The sequence below is a fragment of the Dermacentor variabilis genome, chromosome 8 (genome assembly GCF_050947875.1).
Source record: "Dermacentor variabilis isolate Ectoservices chromosome 8, ASM5094787v1, whole genome shotgun sequence".
Classification (NCBI taxonomy): domain Eukaryota; kingdom Metazoa; phylum Arthropoda; class Arachnida; order Ixodida; family Ixodidae; genus Dermacentor; species Dermacentor variabilis.
The window spans coordinates 67,018,498-67,035,542 of NC_134575.1; the positions used below are offsets into that span (position 1 = coordinate 67,018,498).

Below are 17,045 nucleotides of genomic sequence, written 5' to 3' on the forward strand. Positions count from 1 at the left end.
CGAAGCGTTTTGTTTATACCCTCTTCCAGGCGCGCACGAAGTTTTGAAAGGCGATAGGTCATCGCTTCTCCGCTATACGTAGAACGATGTGGAACACACATATACGCTTTCGGACGTGCTGACTGCCAGAGATTTTTCGACGACTGACACTAACAACACCGGTGACGTCACAACTTTGCAGACTGACTTGACGAGTGAGACGCAAGCGAAACAGTGGATCATGCTGGCCGAGACTTCGCGGCTGCGGGCTATCCTCGTTGCTCTGCTGACGACTCCTCACCTCGTAAGTCATACATAGCGTAAGAGTAAGTACATTCTTTGTCGTAGGAGCAGTTGTAACTTGCCCAAGTGAATATTTTTATTTAATGAGAAGATACTAAATAGTAACATTCGTATCAATAAATGTATGCTTCTGCAATAGCAAATCGTGCAGTCACTGTATATAGCCGAGGCTTAGCAAGCCAGAAAAAAAACCTCGAGAAAAGACGGGTGGCGCCGCTATCTTTAAGTTCACGCACCAGGCTTGTCGTGACGTCAGAGATTTTGACAGCGAATTGGCAAAGACCGTCTGGTATGATGAAGGCGGTCTTCTCACGGTCCATCTCATCTACGCCAATTTGGAAATAGCCCGAATGGAGGTCAATTGACGAGAAATATTTAGATCAGTAAAGACAGTCAACAGCGCCATCTGCGCGAGGCAGTGGGTACACATTTTGTTGTTGTTGTTGTTGCTGTTGTTGTCGTCGTCGTCATCGTCGTCTTGTTAAAGTGACGGTAGCTAACGTCAACGCAGAAGCGCCAGTACGTGTCGTTTTTCTTTACCAAGACAACCGGCCTCACCCACGGACTGCTCGAAGGCTCAATAATGGCCTTGTCAGACATGTACCTAGGGGGGGGGGGCGAAATTAAATGGCACACCCCTCCCCCCTCCCAGTCCCCACGCCACCACTCCTCACACACATTCCTAAAGCGCCGCCAAATCAGTCTTGAGACTTGACAGCTATTCGGCGGTCAACATTTTTCTGCCTTTTTCACTCCTTTTAGACGGCGGTAGTCATCGGCATCTCCAGGGCTGTCAAGGCCAGTTTTCTCGTCAATTCGGTGTCCGTGCAACCAGCTGGAGATGCGTTCAGTTGTCACCATCTATTGCAACGGTCACGCGCATCGCTGTTGCTTTGTTAGTTCAGCCTTCTTTGTTTAGACTGATAGAGAGACCAGGAAAGGGATTCGGTTTGTAGTCAGCTGGTCTGTATGCTCGTGGAACGAGTCACGGCCGGAAAAAACGCCAGTAGCATTTAACTTTTCCTTTTACTTCATTATTTCCTCGAGTAACGGCTCGCCGCAACGCTGGCAGACCCTCGGAGCCATATACTCGCCATATGGGTTAAATAAGGTGAACAATAAAATAATGCGATACAGCGTCCATCATCAAACCCTGCAATAACCGTTAAACCCATGAGCAATATGACTGTCATGCTTTACCTTGTCTAGTTTTTCCCTAATTGTACAGCACTTTTCATGCAAAAATTGGCAAATGGAAACAAGAGTCGCAAAAAGTTGAGAAATTAAGCGCTTTATGAAGGGGGCGAGCCAAGGCAACAGCCAAACAGAAAAGAAAATTAACAAATTTAATCGGTGTTTGCGAGAATATTAATGGGTCAACATGTTTTTATTTAAAAAGGAAGTACAGAAAACGCCTCCGGAAGTGGAGAATGATTCCGTGTGTTTTGAATGACGCTTATACACTTATCAGTCGAGCCCACTGACGTGGCCACTTGTCTGCTGCGCTTATGTGGGTGTTTTTTAACCTTCTGCGGTGGGCGCAGTACGTCTAGAACCGCAGTGTCCTGCGCTCTGCGCGGCTGTGCGGGACTGGTGGGTACGCATCATTACGCACCTTCCCAAATAACAATACGAGTCGGTTTTGGCACTTGGTAGAGCAGTAAACTAGGGATCCAAAAGAACTGTGATTGTTCCGCAAATATATGTTTCTCTATAACGCCTCCAGAGCTAAATCAAAAAACGCTACTAGAAACCTTTATTTTACACTTTCGCTTGTTTACCTGACCTTGGCAGTGTTCTTCCTGCGCTTCTTTCCTGCACGAGTCCATTTTACGGGGTTTCTTGTTTGCCAAGTGAAGGAAAGGTGTACCTCACAGGCGTACCTGTTAGATACACCTCATTTCATTTCTCTCTTGCGAGTTTACGCGTCTTTACGGTGAATAGGGGGCGCTATACACATTTTTACTAGTAAAAGGACCCCCCCCCCCTCATTTGCATAGAAAATTTTCCTTGGGTTGCCCCCTCGACGAAAAGAAATTCTGGGTATGTGCCTGGTCCTTGTCCATCACCTTGTCGACCACTTTCTTTATGATGGCCTGCTCCACAGCGGAGACGCAGCGGAGCAGGCCATCATCAGTGGAATGGGGCTGGCACCACGGGTGTTTATGCTATGGGTGACTACAGATGTCTGTCCGAGAAGGCGGTCACGCAGATCAAAAATATCCCTATAAGAAGAGAGAAGGTGACGAAGAGCTTCTGTTTGCTCAGAAGGGAGGTCAGGAGCAATCATTTTTCAAATGTCGTCAGCAGGCGAGGAAGACGAATTAAAGGATAGCAGGAGCCCGCTGGTGCTTGGGAAGGCTTCAAGGGCCAAGGAAGAAATCTGTAATTCTCCTAAAGGTATGATATGCGCCAGAGAAAAGCCTCGGGGGAAGAACGCGCGTTGAAAATACGAGATTGAGGATGGGGAGGCAAGTACATTTGTCGAGGATTCGGATTATGATGTTTAAGCGCAATTGTGCGCGACCGAACCACGTCAGTGAGGGGAGGGGGGTACGGCATATGCACTATAACGAAAGGGAGGACAAGGCGTCAAGAGGACATTTGTAGCGGTCTGTGCAGACAGACTGGTGAACTCGGCAGAGCATAAGTAGTGTGGTATACTAGAAGTGGCGTCAGTAGGAAACGGCAGATCCAAGTGCGCAATACAAGCGGAACAGTCAACTTGGTCGGAGTGTTTTGAAAGAAAGTCAAAGTCGAAAAGGAGGTCATGCGGGCACTGCTCGAGGACAATAAGTGACCTAATAGTACAGTGGCCACCAATCGTCACACGTGCTTCGCACATTCCGATGACAGGTGAAGTGCTGCCGTCGGTGACTCGTGCGGTACAGAGCACGACGGATGTCAACATTTTCCTGAGCCTTCGCTTCAGTTTCAGCGTCACCTCCGGGAGCTGCTCCGCCTAGTTTCCCGAAGTATAGCTACCGATTCTAGACGATGAAGACCCTAGAGGGACGGAGAGCGGCTGCGTCTCGGTGGAGCACTGTCGGCATTAGGGTTCTGAGTCGGCACGTAAGGCGAGAAAGTACGAGGGTCATCGAGGAGGCGACGACCAGTGGCTGCGACAGTGACGGGCAATGCGTCCGATTTGCGAACAAGGAAAACATTAGGCCTATCATCCACCGTTCGCCAAACAGCCGAGTTGCGACGGGGCGGGAGATAACCTTGTGTCTGGGAGCAGGCAGCCGCAGGAACCTGATAAGCGTTGGAAGAGTGGTCGAAGCACAGAGACGGAAGCCGAAAACTTGGTATCTCCTCACGAACAACCGCTTGTATAAGTACGATGGCGGGCAGGCTGTGTCGTAAGTGAGACCGAACTGGAGCCGGAGACATGACGCCCAGCTCGCGGCGAATAATGAGTGTTATGTGTTGCGATTCCGGCATCTGCGTTAACCGCACTGGATCTTCGCCCGACGATATTGCAAAGTGCCTCGAGCGGCCAGTCGCGCGGCAATTTTTCTTACATCGGCGGGCTTCTTTCAGGCTCGGAAAAACACTTTTATGTAGCACGTATAGAGCAACAAAAAGCAGTATCAGGAGTTTTTCATGCTGCTCTACAATTTTCTCAATGCCACTTTTCATGTAATTATAATATTTAAGAAATTTATAAATTCATTAGGGCTAATTCTGCAATTAGGCGGAATGAAAAAAATCTGAGTATCACCAAGCGACGGCACACATTCTTACCTTGCTTCTGTCCAGCTACGTGGCATTTGCATATTTTAAAGTCTTGGTGCACGATAGTTGGAGCAACACACACACACTCACTCATATATATATATATATATATATATATATATATATATATATATATATATATATATATATATATATATATATATATATATATATATATATATATATATTGTCACGTAGTAGTGGCGGTAATGAACGCAGTAGCAATACTGTGTATGACCAAACGTACTTTTGTCGGGCTAACCTGTGCCCACAAGAACAGTCTACACTAAAGCATAACGATAACGGCTAACAGAATCAGAATCGGTTTTTATTCAGATGATTAGGAAGATTACTATATTTTAATATACAGAAGGAGATCCCGAAGTCAAAGACTGCAATGGGACCTCCTTTACAAAGCAAACGTAATAAAACAAAAATTGCAGCAGTCTCAACAAATCGTTAACATGGAAGAATTAAGGTTTTAGTATGAACAGCAGGATTGAAGAATTACATGTGCATAAATGCTAAGAAAAAAAAGCACTGTAACATAATCTCGTTGACAATTAATAAAGTAACAAAGAAGCTGATGTGACAAACGCAGATTATTTTGCTAACTCGAATGTATATGTAAAGCAGAGACAGAAACCTAATGGTATGGCAATGCAAATGAAATGAAGACACCCTGAAAGAATGGTTGTATGAACTAGGCATCAGGATTCGACAGAATGTATTTTTTTTAGTTGTTTCTTAAATTCGTGAATTTTAAGTGTTTTATATGTAGTGGTAGTGTGTTCCAGAACGCGATAGACGGAAAATGGACGCTCTTCCTGCCATAATTAGTATGTATTTCGGGTAAAATGAAGTTCCTATTGATTGCAAGCCTGGTAATATTGGTATTTATTAGAGAAGATTGTGGTATCAAGCTATCGTATCGCGTGTAATTGATTTGACGGAACAAAAAGGTACGTAGGTTATATTTACCGAGTTGCGTGACTGAAAGAATGCGAGTAGGCGATCGTCGAAATCTGATCTGCCGGTCAAGTGCGTCGGTTTTTATACACGAGCCATCGAACGTTCCAGAGTATTCACTGATGCCCGCGTGTCTTCCAGAAAGTTCTACACCATTCGCGTCGGTCATACATACGATCAGATTACACAAGATTAGGCGACAACAGGCAGCGGATAGAACCATCGATAACATTCCACAAACTTCCGATACATGCAGGCGCGTCCCGCGCTGAGCGATAACATTTGTTAGACGGTGAAAAGCGCTCACCGGGAATAGATAAACAAGTCAACGTGTGAAGTCTCCCTCTGATTCTCTTTTTCTCTCTCAAAGAAAGTGCGGGGCTTGCCCCCCCCCCCCCCCCCACCCTCCTTGAGAAATAGTTATTACGCCACTGCGCTACTTATATTAACGAAGAGCCCTCTGATTTGGCATGCTGTCAGCTTTGATAATCGAAATTTGTGTGATTGCGCAAGTAATTACTTAATTAAAGTGCAGGTGCGACCACTAAGTATGCGTCCGAGTTACGGGTGATGAGAACTGCGCAGAAACCATCGACGATGCTTGTAAATGTAAGTGAATAGACGAAGCATTTTTGAAAAAAGCTACTCCACTTTATTTAAGGAATGATGTGCTTGAATATGTTGTATACACTTGTTGCGGTGAGGACATTTAAGTAGCCGTTGTCATTTCATTGCGCAATTCCATGGTGAACAGCGGCGCTAACTAGTACATCTGCAGCGGTGCTAGATCCCTCTCATGCAGTCTCCACAGAGGAAGAGGGCGGAGGGGAAGAAGAGGGGCTTTCCCACCCCAGTGCTCAGCCACAGTGATACCCAAAATTCCAGAGGCTACCCATAGCTCCCACGCGAAGGCATGTGCCGGCAGCACAGAACGTTCTCTTAGGCGTATTACTCTGCTACGCGTAGCAGACGATGTTGCTAAGTCGTGTCTGGAACGAAGCCGAGTTTTAAACCTACACATTGTCACCTATTGCATATTTACATAAGCCCCACGAAAGTCCCGATTGTTTAATGACAGGTGATGAAAATTTTATTTACCTTTGCAAATGCCATATCTAGAACTTATAAGTTCTTAAGAACTACGTTCGCATGGAATGTTCTCTTCTTTTTTTTTTCGTTGAGATATTTACTCTTGGCGTTCGGCCAGAAACGCGCCCCAAAATTCAGTTGGGGAAAAACGCAGGCCCTTTGCACCGGTGCGAGCGGCGGAAGTTCGGCCTCCAACCACTGGCAACCGACCTCGAACACCCGACCACGTAATCGTGCGAGAGCCCCCCCCCCCCCCAAAAAAAAATAGAAACATGAAGATAAGGAAAAGAAACTCTTCGCCTTTGTAAAAAATAAAACGGGAGGAAAACGTTGACGATGATTGTCAATGTAAACGAATAGCCAGAACGAACGAGCCAACAAAAGAGAGTGAGAGCGATAGAGAAAGAGAGCAAACGAACGTTCGCCTAGCCGAGTCACTAACCATACTACCGGCCACCAACCACTGTCCATCCATAACAACGGCCGAAAGAGCCAAAGAAAGCTATTCGTCTTAAAAGCGATGCCCCGTGCTCTGGCATCAACGCAACGAACTTTCGTTCAAACTATCAGCAAAAGTTTGATCGGTACTTCCCAAGCCCGCGTGCTCACCGGCTCGGGCTTTATTTGTACAGGTAGTTTCGATTTTCATTTTGCGACATTGTTACCAAGACAGCAATTTCGTAGCAACCTTTCCCGTAGTTTAGAAAGGCGCTGTTGGAACGAGCTGTAAACCATGCAGAGCGCCTAAACTTCGTAAAAACACTGGATTACAGTCTACATCATAGTTTCTTCGCAAATTGCCATCCCCCGCTGAAGCACCTCAAAATTTATGCTGCCTTCGCGGACTTCCATACTTCAAACGTCGCACGCAAGTTGGAAAGGGTTTACGGCCGCGAAAGTTGGATCTGCTCGTATGGAATAAGCGGCTCGGACTTCAGAATTTACTTCTCCCGGCCATTCTTTCTTCTCTTTAACGCGACACCTAAGGAGCTCGTGTCGCAGAAAAGCCGGTGTCATCCGTGTCGGCGGCGTTGGCCGTGAGCGAAAAATCCCGGAAGGCAATTCATAAATAAAAAAACAACTTGCAAGATGGGCAGGGTGGGAATCGAACCAGGGTCTCCGGAGTCTGAGACGCTACCACTCCGCCACGACTTCTTTTTTCTTTATTGCCAACTTGGCACAATAGAGTGCAAGAACAACATAATATCACATTAAAAATGCTAGCTTGTGTCTGGCTAGCATAAATGCGTTAAAAACGCTTTACGGTCAGCAGTTCGTCCAGATAAACATACCCCCCCCCCCTAATCTGGCTTTTCCTCCTTCTGTTTTACACATCTCGTAAATATGCAATGCTTTCATTGAAATTGTCCCGGGCTGACCTCGCGTTGACATCCGCGTTACGCACTGACATTCTGGTTTTCCGAACACTGTACATTACCGGAATCATTAGTATGTCATACGGCACACTTTCACTTTCGACCTGAAGAAATCGAATGCCGAAGGGCGTAAGCGTCAGTTCCTTTCTCAGGGTTCTTTGCAAGATGTCCTATAGGAAGACGGCATCGCTAAAATCGAGAAACATGTGCTCGATTGTTTCAGGCCTTTTGCATATTACACAGTCTACCGACCATGGTACCAACAACCATTTTTCCTTTAGCCGCGGTATTGTAGAAAGTGAGCCACTATGGAGCACGAAAAAAAATGTTTTGACTGATGACCGGATAGTCCTTCCTTTAACCTTGTTTGAAACATTGCTGCTTGGCCCTGGATTGTAAATTCTTCGATAAAAGGGTACAGGCATCCCCACATTAATTAGATCTTTGTAGAGGTGTTTTCGCTTAACCTCGCTGAGATATTCCATAGAAAATCTAACTTTTAGAAACTGGACAGCCGCAACAATTTCATGTATGTGTCAGCGGACATTGCGTTGCATTTGGGCCGCGTGATGACACAATGACATCTGGCAAGGCGTTCGCCAATCTCACTTGCATAACACTCCTTAAAAAGGATTTGTTTGATTGCGACAATATACGAACCAAGAGACAAGAATACTGGAAAGATGAGACAGACAAGGCTTGAGAGAAAACACAAAAATGGGGAGGACGAGACCTATCAATTTTTTCCCGTGCCACAGTGTGTAACGTTTTTATTATTGCTCGAGTATGGTATGTTTTGCAAGCGTTGCACATGTCGCGCTTAGGTATTCAACGGCTGCATAGAGTGTTGGCTGTTTTTGTCTGGAACTCATCATGGGAAAGGGTGAGCCGCACAAATTTGTTCCTTCCATTGCGGTCCGGAGGACTGGGTTTGATTCATTTATTCGTGAGACACTCAGCCACGACTTCGATGGTTCAAATCGGGACAAAAGCGCCTCTAGTGAATGCGGTGTTGCCTTAGAAATGCGCCGTAGGAAGTTATACTGCGGTGTATATCAGTAATTATGGGCATGTAAATTACAGAAGTCGCAGTTATACGAGTAGCAAGTACGTTTCCGCTACATTTTTTCTGCGCACACACATAGCCGTCTTGCAGCAAACACAGAAGACCCCCTCCTCGCAATGCACGGCGCTGCCCCGACACGTGGCGCGCCACTCGCCCAGGCTACGCGGCTCCTCTTTCCGCTCACAGCGCGATTCCTATAGGTGCAGCGTCCGATGCGGGACGCCTCTGACGTGATTTTAGCTGCCTACCTTGTGTAGCGTTAGCTTAAAACTTCGGCTAGGCGCGGGCGCCACGTGGTTTTCACCGCGATGGTGGCCCCTTCGCGGCTTCGGCCACTTACATTTTTCGGGCGAGTTCCAAAAGGCGCGTCCAATGTAGATGTTTGCAAGGCGCTCGTAAGGCGCTTTTCGTTAAACGACCTTAAGGCAGTGCAGGACTTTGGTGCAGGAAGGTTTGAGGTTACTTTTAAGACTAAGGCCGCGGTTGATCGCTTCTCAGCTGATCCCGCATTGAAGGTTCGTGATGTGGAAGTTCTCTTTGAGTATAGAGGTGTGCGTGTGAAGTTGGTTAGGGTGTTTGTCTACCCCGCGGATCTTCCGGACCAGGCTCTTGTCTCCGAGCTAGAGGTCTTCGGAAAGGTTCACGGGATCTCCGAAGAATGCGTGCCCGGGTTCCCTGCCATTGGCACCGGAAGCCGGCGCATTCGGATAGAGATGGCGTGGCCCGTTCCTAACCTTCTTCGGGTAGGTGAGCGTGTCGTTCAGTGTGAGTACGAGGGTGTAGTTAGGTTGTGCCGTAGGTGTAACTTGGCAGGACACCACGCCGCCGCGTGCGACACGCCTAAGTGCGCGCGCTGCGAGCAGTTCGGCCACGTGTCCTGCTACGTGGCGTGCGTACGGTGCGGCGGTGACCATGCGGTTTCGGCGTGTAGTGTTCGCACCTACTCGTCAGCACGGTGTAAACCGTGCTCGTCAGTAACCGCGAGGCCAGAGCAGCAGGAGCCTGCCGTTGAGGAAGCGGTTACTTCGCCGGTAGCTGATACGGCAGCTGCCTTAGAGGAAGGAGAGAGCCGGGCCTCCTTGAGCGTGGTCGATGCCGCCGAGTGCGGCGGCGATTCCGTGGACGCCACCGAGGTCGCTCCCCCGTCCGTCACGGCAACTTGCGAGGGGGGGAGCGAGCGAGGAGGCTGAAGCGGTGGTCGCTGCCGCCTCCGTGGCTGGTACGCCACTCGCTACGCCGGCCGCCGCCCCTGGCGCGTCGGAACCGCTGACTGGCACGACTGGCACTGTTCGTCGGTCGAGCCATAAGCGTAAGAGCCGGCGCGCTCACCGCGCTGCCTCCGCTGCCAGGGCGGCGGCCGCGGAGCGTGCGTCGAGTTCGGACGAAGGTGGCTCCCAGGGCTCGGAGTCTGGCGCTCCAGAATTTAAGCGCAGTGCTCTATAAACGTCGTACTCTGACACTGAGGTCCCATCGGACATGGAGGAATCTCCACCTTGTCCAAACTACGGATGGGCTCGTTGCGAATGCTCGTTGCTCTCAGGCAGGTCCTATGAGTCTACTAATGAGGGGTCTCCAAGTTCGGAGACCCTCTCATAAGTAGTCTTTGCTTATTTGTCTTTAGCGGCTAGTATTAACTAATACTAGCCTGCTCTTTCTTTTCCTAGCTTTTTTTTGTCTTCCTTTGTTTTTACTAGCTTTTAACTAAATTCTTTCTCCCTTAAAATGGCCTCTTCTCTCACTATAGCTACCTTTAATTGTTGTGGTTTGTCGCCCGCTTCTAAGCAGTTAGAGGTTGTAAATTTGGCTCAATCCAAAAAGGTAGATATTCTCGTACTTCAGGAAACTTAAATTCATAGGCTAGGCCAGATCAGCCACTTCGACCGGATTTTTCGCACTCGGTCTTTCTGGAGTTATGTCGCGACGGGCAGCCGAGGTGCGGCCATCGTTTTGATGCCGAATTTCGACGGCCTTGTTATTCGCCATGCCAGGGATTCTGAGGGCCGCGTCTTGTCGGTGGATCTTGATTGTGGCAATCGAATTGTTAATGTGTATGCCCCAAACCGGGCTAGAGAACATAGAGAGTTTCTTGATACATTAGAACCCTATTTGGTCGGTCCCTCTCGACTAGTTCTAGTAGGCGACTTCAACTGTGTGTTAGAACTGGTTGACCGCCTCTCGCGTAGAGGGACTCCAATATCTAAAGATAAGCGTGCAAATGCTGTACTGCGACAGCTCGTCGATGGGCTGGGACTGGTCGAGGCTTGGCGCGTGCTTCGCCCTGGACAGTCAGGAATGACATGGACAGGGAGGGGCATGCAGAGCCGCATCGACCATTTTTACATTTCGTCGTCACTGGCTCCCAGTATGCATTCTTCGTGGTTAATTCCTTCTGCTCTTAGCGACCACAGCTTCCTAATTCTGCGGTTCGCCGATTCTAGCTTAGTATCAAGAGCAAAGAGACCGTGGCGCTTAAATCCACGTCTCCCAAAAGATAGGCAGGCAACCGCAGAGGTATCATCCATACTATTTCGATCGCTTCATAACACAGCGAATCTAAGTGGTACGGAATGGGATGACGTGAAGGTCAGGGTGCGTGAGTGCTTCAAGTCTTGGAGCAAGCGTCGAGCGCGCGAGGAGCGTGAGGAGATAAAAATCGTCTCCGACGCGATCCTTCTGCTCTCGAGGCCACTGTCCGGCGGGCCTGGAGTTGCTTCGGCGCTGGCCTCACTCCGAAAGGAACTTCGTATTCTCCTGCAGCGACGCTGGGATGGCTTGAGGGCCACAACCTGAGCAGAGCTGTGGGAAATTGAAGCGTGGTGCAGCAGAAACGTCCTACGTAAACATCTCTCAAGGAAGAGCACAACTCTCTCTTCCCTAATAGATCCAGGCGAAAATAGCATAGTCGACTCACCAGATAGAGTTCTTGCACTGGCGAGGCAGTTTTACATGTCCTTGTATGTCGAACCAGTTGCCTCTCCAGCTGTTTTTCCGTTTGCTTTACCAGCTGAGCCGCCGCAAGTGTGCGACTCAGCCATAGATGAGGACGAGCTATTTTCGGCCTTGAAGTCTATGAAGCGTAATCGCAGTCCAGGATCCGATGGTCTTACAGTCGAGTTTTATGTTAAATTTTGGACAGTGTTAGGGAAGCCATTCACATCACTGGTGAACAGGCTACTCAGTGAAGGGACTGTCAGCGTCTCAACGAGAGGAGCTAATCACTCTCCTTTGTAAGGACGAGTCGAGGAGCACCGACCTGAGAGCATGGCGTCCTGTCACGCTTCTGAACTGCGATTATAAGCTCATAGCAAAGTGCCTGTGTACGCGACTCACACCAGCGCTCAGCACTGTTTTGGGTCCGTACCAGGCATGTAGTGTCCAGGGGCGCTCTACTCAGCTTCACGGTTTAGCACTGAGGGACCTTCTCCTGTGGGCAAACACCAGGGAACTTCCAGGTATTCTTTGCTCCTTTGATCAGGAGAAGGCTTTCGACATTATTAGCCAAAGGTACCTTTTCCGTGTTTTGGAAGAGGCTGGTTTTAGTGTGGGTTTTCGGCACATGGTCCAAGCTTTGTATTCTCGACCGACTTCTGCTGTTGTCATACGAGACCGCGTCTCGGAGGCGTTCATTGTGGGACGTGGTGTACGGTGGGGGGACCCCCTCTCACCTGCCTTCTACGTACTCGCTTTTGAACCGCTTCTGCAGGGGTTGTCCCGTGACAACAGAATTGGTAGGTTCCTCCTCCCACCAGGTTCCCCTCCGGTTGCACTATTTGCCTACGCGGATGACTTGTCCATTGTCGTCCCGGACGAAGCATCAGCTTGCGGCGTCTTGGAGGTCATGGAGAGTTACTGCAGGGCGAGTGCTGCAAGGCTGAATAGGTCGAAAAGTGCAGCCATGTACTTGAACTCCACTCCGTCCAGTCCGCAGCCCGTTCATGGTCTCCCCGTGAAAACGCGGCTGCGCATTCTAGGCTTCCCATTCGAACCAGATGGTCTGCCTCCTGAAAACTGGCAACAGGCTAAGGAGAAGCTTGAAACCAGAATTCAGGAGTTCAGCGCGTTGTCATGCCCATTGACTGCTCGAGCGACAATCCTGAGCTCACTTTTGTTTTCGTTTCTGACGTATGTGGCGTGTGTGTCTCCTGTTCCAACCCGAACCAAGCATATCTTGGAGAGGGTCCTCTTTCGCTTCCTTTGGAAGGGTACAAATGGTTGTGTAGCTAGGCGGGTGCTCAAGTTGCCCAGGGATAAGGGAGGACTCGGAATTCCCGACCTGGGCATCGTGGCTACTGCACTACACGTCAGATGGACCCAGGTCGCTCTTAACTCGGATATGCTCCTGACTCGAAGCTTTACCTCGTTTTTCCTTAGCACCCGACTCCGCTTGTTTTCGCAGAGCACATTTTCCCACTGTGTTCCTCGCTCAGGTACCCCGTCCACCATTTATGCGGCGGCTGCCAACTCTTTGGTAAGCCTCCGCACGGTTCGCCCCGACATCGACGTAGTTTCAACTCCACTCCAAGAATTAGTAGACATCCTTACCCCAGGCCTCCCCCCGCATTGCCAAGTGTATGACCTGTCTATTCACAGGCCAAACTGGAAGCTCATCACAGCCAGTTTCCTCGACGCTAGGCGAGCCACTTCCACGAATCGCCTGGCGCGAAGGTGCCTGCCGTTGGGCTACAGGCCCTTCACAGCCGTCCCGGTTAGTGGAGTGTGTCCGTTCTGTGGCGCTCGTGAGGACTCGGTTCATGCCTTTACGCAGTGTTTGCTTCCTGCAGCTCTTCTCTGTAGGGTTTCTAGTCTTTTTAATCTCCCAGGCATTCCTTATCAGACAGTTCAATTTTCGCACCCTTTGCCTAATCAGGCGGTCAACCAGTTCGTGCTTCTCGTCGCCGAGTGCTCCTACCAAGTTTGGTTGGCACGCCGCGATGCAGTTTATGGGGGGAGGGCACCGGGCCTTCACGAAGTGCTTGCGAAAGCACGGAAGGAGGTCTGGTCCCATCTCACCCGGGAGCGGCACCGCTTGGGGGAGAAGAAGTTTCTCGAAGTGTAGGCCCGTCCTGCGGTGATTTTTGATGAGTCAGGTGGAAAGCTATCCATTAAGTTATGATGCATGCTCCTAAGGTCGCTCGACTCGGCCGTGTGCGCCAGTCGATCTACGGGGTTTTGTTTTGTTCAGTGGAACCCAGAGCTGGAACCGGTGGTGGCGCACCCTCATGTGGTCGCGCTGCTCCGCGGACGGCTTTGGTGCTCTCCATGGTTGTATGCCTTGGCCTCTTTTGCGCCGAGGCAGTCCGAGGGTCAGTCAGGCTTGAGTCCTGTAAGACCGACATGGCTGTTTGTGTGTTGAGTGCGGTAACTCTGTGTTGTTGCACCACAACAGCCCCCTTGTCCGGGAAGGACCGTTGGCTCGAACCAAGTCCCCCCACCCAGTCAGCCCGTGTAGTGGGGGAGAACCGGGGTCAATGTATCGGATGATGCTGGGTTGATGAGTACGTGAACGCTCATGGACGCGGTGCCTTCAAAGGTGCCAAGTCCTCTTCCCATCTGACAACGGTTCGCTGCGCCGTAGCGCGTCTGGTGAGAAAGCGCCCCCTGCGATGTGTGCCGTGCTGCTGGCGAGGAGTCATGCTCTGCGTGGCGCTCCCAAGCGAAATAGAGGACGATCCCAACGAGGCGTCAGCCCCATGATCGCGTAGGCCTACATGGCGCGTCGTGGGCCGGTTGTCCGTTTCTATTACGACGTTTGGCTCGCGTAGATCGTTTTGAGTGGGCGGTGCGAACGGGGCGCGATAACGCTATCGCGTTCCCCTCTTGAAGGCGAAGCTTAAGCGTCCTCCAATTTTTTTTCTTTCTTCGTTTTTTTATGGTGGCTTTTGTGGTCATTTATTCGCTACAAACGATGCTTTTTTCATCAAAACCGCGCCTGTTTTCGATTGCCGTCCCAATGCAGCGATTTGATTGTTTAATGTCCCTAATTCATGACTTCGCATCGCTGTAGCAACCCACCCCCCTCTCGAGCAATGAATTCCTTCTAACAGTAACAATAACGGTAACTGTTTCTCCTGCCGTTCAGGTGAGCGCCTCCGGCCAGAGGCCCGTGTACAACATCTACCACATGGCGAACACGATCTGGCAAGTGGACGAGGGCATGGAGCTGGAAGCCAACGCCATCGAATCGGACGTCACCTTCGACAATGATGGCTACGCGTCCTGGTTTTACCACGGAGTGCCGTGCGACTGCTTCAGGTGGTGTAACCGTTACGAGCAAGTGCCTGCTCTCCTGCGGTACCTCCGGCGAACAACAGGTAACGTAGTACTATAAAAAAGAAAGGAAGAAAAGAAAATCACTTCGCCATTTTTTTGTCATTCTTATCGATCACGATAATAAATAGTTTTAGCTTGTTCATAAATGTGCACATGAACCTTCATGGAGTGACTATGCTACAAAGACAACAATCCTTGAGCATCTTATTGGTCATTTTGAGAAGACTTGTTGCAGCTATAGTTGAAAGTGCAGTCAGAAAAATTTCCAAAGCATTTGGCATATTCTAATAGACACACAGTGTACGTGAGCTGTCAAGAACATGTATACTCTCGCTAGCGGACTGCGATACGTGCACATTATTGAAACCTGTGTGTATGTGTTTTGCTTTTGGGCATACCTTGTGAAGCGTATTTCACCAGCGCGTCAAACTTCATCTGTATTGTCCATAGAACTATCCATACAAAAAAGAGATAACATTACTGGTTCCATGTTGAAACATTGTTAAGCAAACTGGTGAAAGAAGTTCATCAAATGAGACGAAAATATGTTTCAAGAGCTTTTACAGGAGTCTGCTATGAAGATTAGACATGTTCTAGTCCACTCGTATGTTTCTTCACCCCTGGCGATCTTGCCTCTCCATGAGAGCAGGGTATATGCAGGAACAAAAAATACTAGAAGGGAGCAGGACGTTAGGAAGCTATATCCTCGGTAAGCCGACCTCCGTTGACGCGACCCCTCCTTTCCTTCGAGTATAGCACACTCCGCCTCGAGGCCCACCTGGACGTTGACTCTTGAGAAACTGTACCTGCATGGTTGCCTGACCTTCCAAAGTATTGCTTGGTTAGCAGTAGTTTTTATAACGCCGTAGTCAACAGTGATCGTTGTCGCCACCCACTCTGCTCTCTACTCTTCCCGTATACTGCTTCACGCTCGACGGACAGAAATATCGCTAGAAAAACAAGCGAAAGCGGGCACATACTGTTTATTTTTTTAAAACTGCTGTACAAAAATAATGGGGGAAAGGCAAACGAAAGTGCACGAAAAGACAACATGCCGCAGTTGCGAACTGAACCCCCAGATTCCGCATTACGCGTGCGGTGCTCTATGATTCACTGAGCTCAGAGACAGTGTTTTGAATAGCTTGATCTAAAAGACTGGATGATGCAACAGCAAGGCAAGGAGGTGAAACTTACGAGCCCACGCACAGTTGTCGTTTTCACTATGTGTCGTTTTAATAAAGCAGCAATCTTTCCTTCCAGACGGGGGCATATATGAAAAACGCCTAGCCCTGCTAGTTTTGGACCTCAAGACTGGCAGTCTTCCTCCGGACAAGAAGTACGTGGCAGGCGTCGGCATTGCGATAGAGCTCCTGTATCATCTGTGGCTTGAAGGTAGGAAAGTAGTATTCGAAAAGAGTGCTGCTAATGGCCGGTAACTACCGTTATCGAGTGAAGACGTGAGCAAAAAGCTCACGGAGAAAACTCCGAAACTTTGTAACTTCGCACCAGTGGGGCTACTCCCAAGCCGCCCACCTGACGCGAAAGCATGGCCTCCATATTGTGTTACAGTAATCAACCTCCTATTGCGCATTAACTGAAATGAAGTTTTCAAGGGGTATTCTAGCAGTATAAACTGATTTAGTATTTCTCAGTAGTGGTCCCATTTATGGCTCGACATCACGGATCGATGGATATTGTTAGGATTGCGGGCTCAATCCTACCGTTCATAACTCGTTGTCAAGATTGGAGTCGGGCATGAATTAGAAGGTAGCTGGCCCATGCCGTCGTCCGACTTATCCACGCTGAGGACGTTGTTGAAGGGAAGGACTGTTCCTCATCGAGAACGAGGAATATGGGTTTATTTACAGTATCTACATGCAGTTCATCAGTCTAGCATGACTGCGAGAGAAAAGTACATCAGTCTAACATGACTGCTTGAGAAAGTGCATCTGAGCAGCTGCACAACAGCGGTTTATAAACACACGGACCTCCCCCAATACCCAGGTGACGGAAATGGCCGACCACCCATCGTAAACAAGCCGCCTCTCGGCGGGACGGCTTACACACACACACTTCCGCACAGGTTCACGGTCCGGAGCCGACGTCAGACGGACTTCGTAGAACTCGGGGCTTGTGTCAGGAAAGGTGCCTTTTATTCCCCGAGCTGACCCCCGCAGCACGGCCTGGTGCCCATTGTCTTGCGTCTTGGACGGCGCGTGGGAAGGAGCCTCGAACTACGTTCCCGCGAGCACTCC

General features: G+C 49.3%; 1 protein-coding gene across 1 annotated transcript; it reads left to right on the forward strand.

Moving 5' to 3' along the window:
- Positions 1-220: 220 nt before the first annotated feature.
- LOC142591430 (dermonecrotic toxin LiSicTox-alphaIVA1-like) lies at positions 221-16,226 on the forward strand. Its single transcript, XM_075703757.1, has 3 exons — positions 221-283; positions 14,600-14,831; positions 16,051-16,226. The coding sequence occupies exons 1-3, from the start codon at positions 221-223 to the stop codon at positions 16,224-16,226; spliced, it is 471 nt and encodes a 156-aa protein (XP_075559872.1).
- Positions 16,227-17,045: the final 819 nt, after the last annotated feature.

What these genes read in the sequence shown, in the direction of transcription:
- LOC142591430 (XM_075703757.1), top strand. Translation starts at nt 221, where the DNA reads ATGCTGGCCGAGACTTCGCGGCTGCGGGCTATCCTCGTTGCTCTGCTG. An exon ending in TGCTGACGACTCCTCACCTC is followed by an intron (nt 284 to 14,599) that starts GTAAGTCATACA and finishes CCTGCCGTTCAG; the next exon opens with GTGAGCGCCTCCGGCCAGAG. An exon ending in GTACCTCCGGCGAACAACAG is followed by an intron (nt 14,832 to 16,050) that starts GTAACGTAGTAC and finishes CTTTCCTTCCAG; the next exon opens with ACGGGGGCATATATGAAAAA.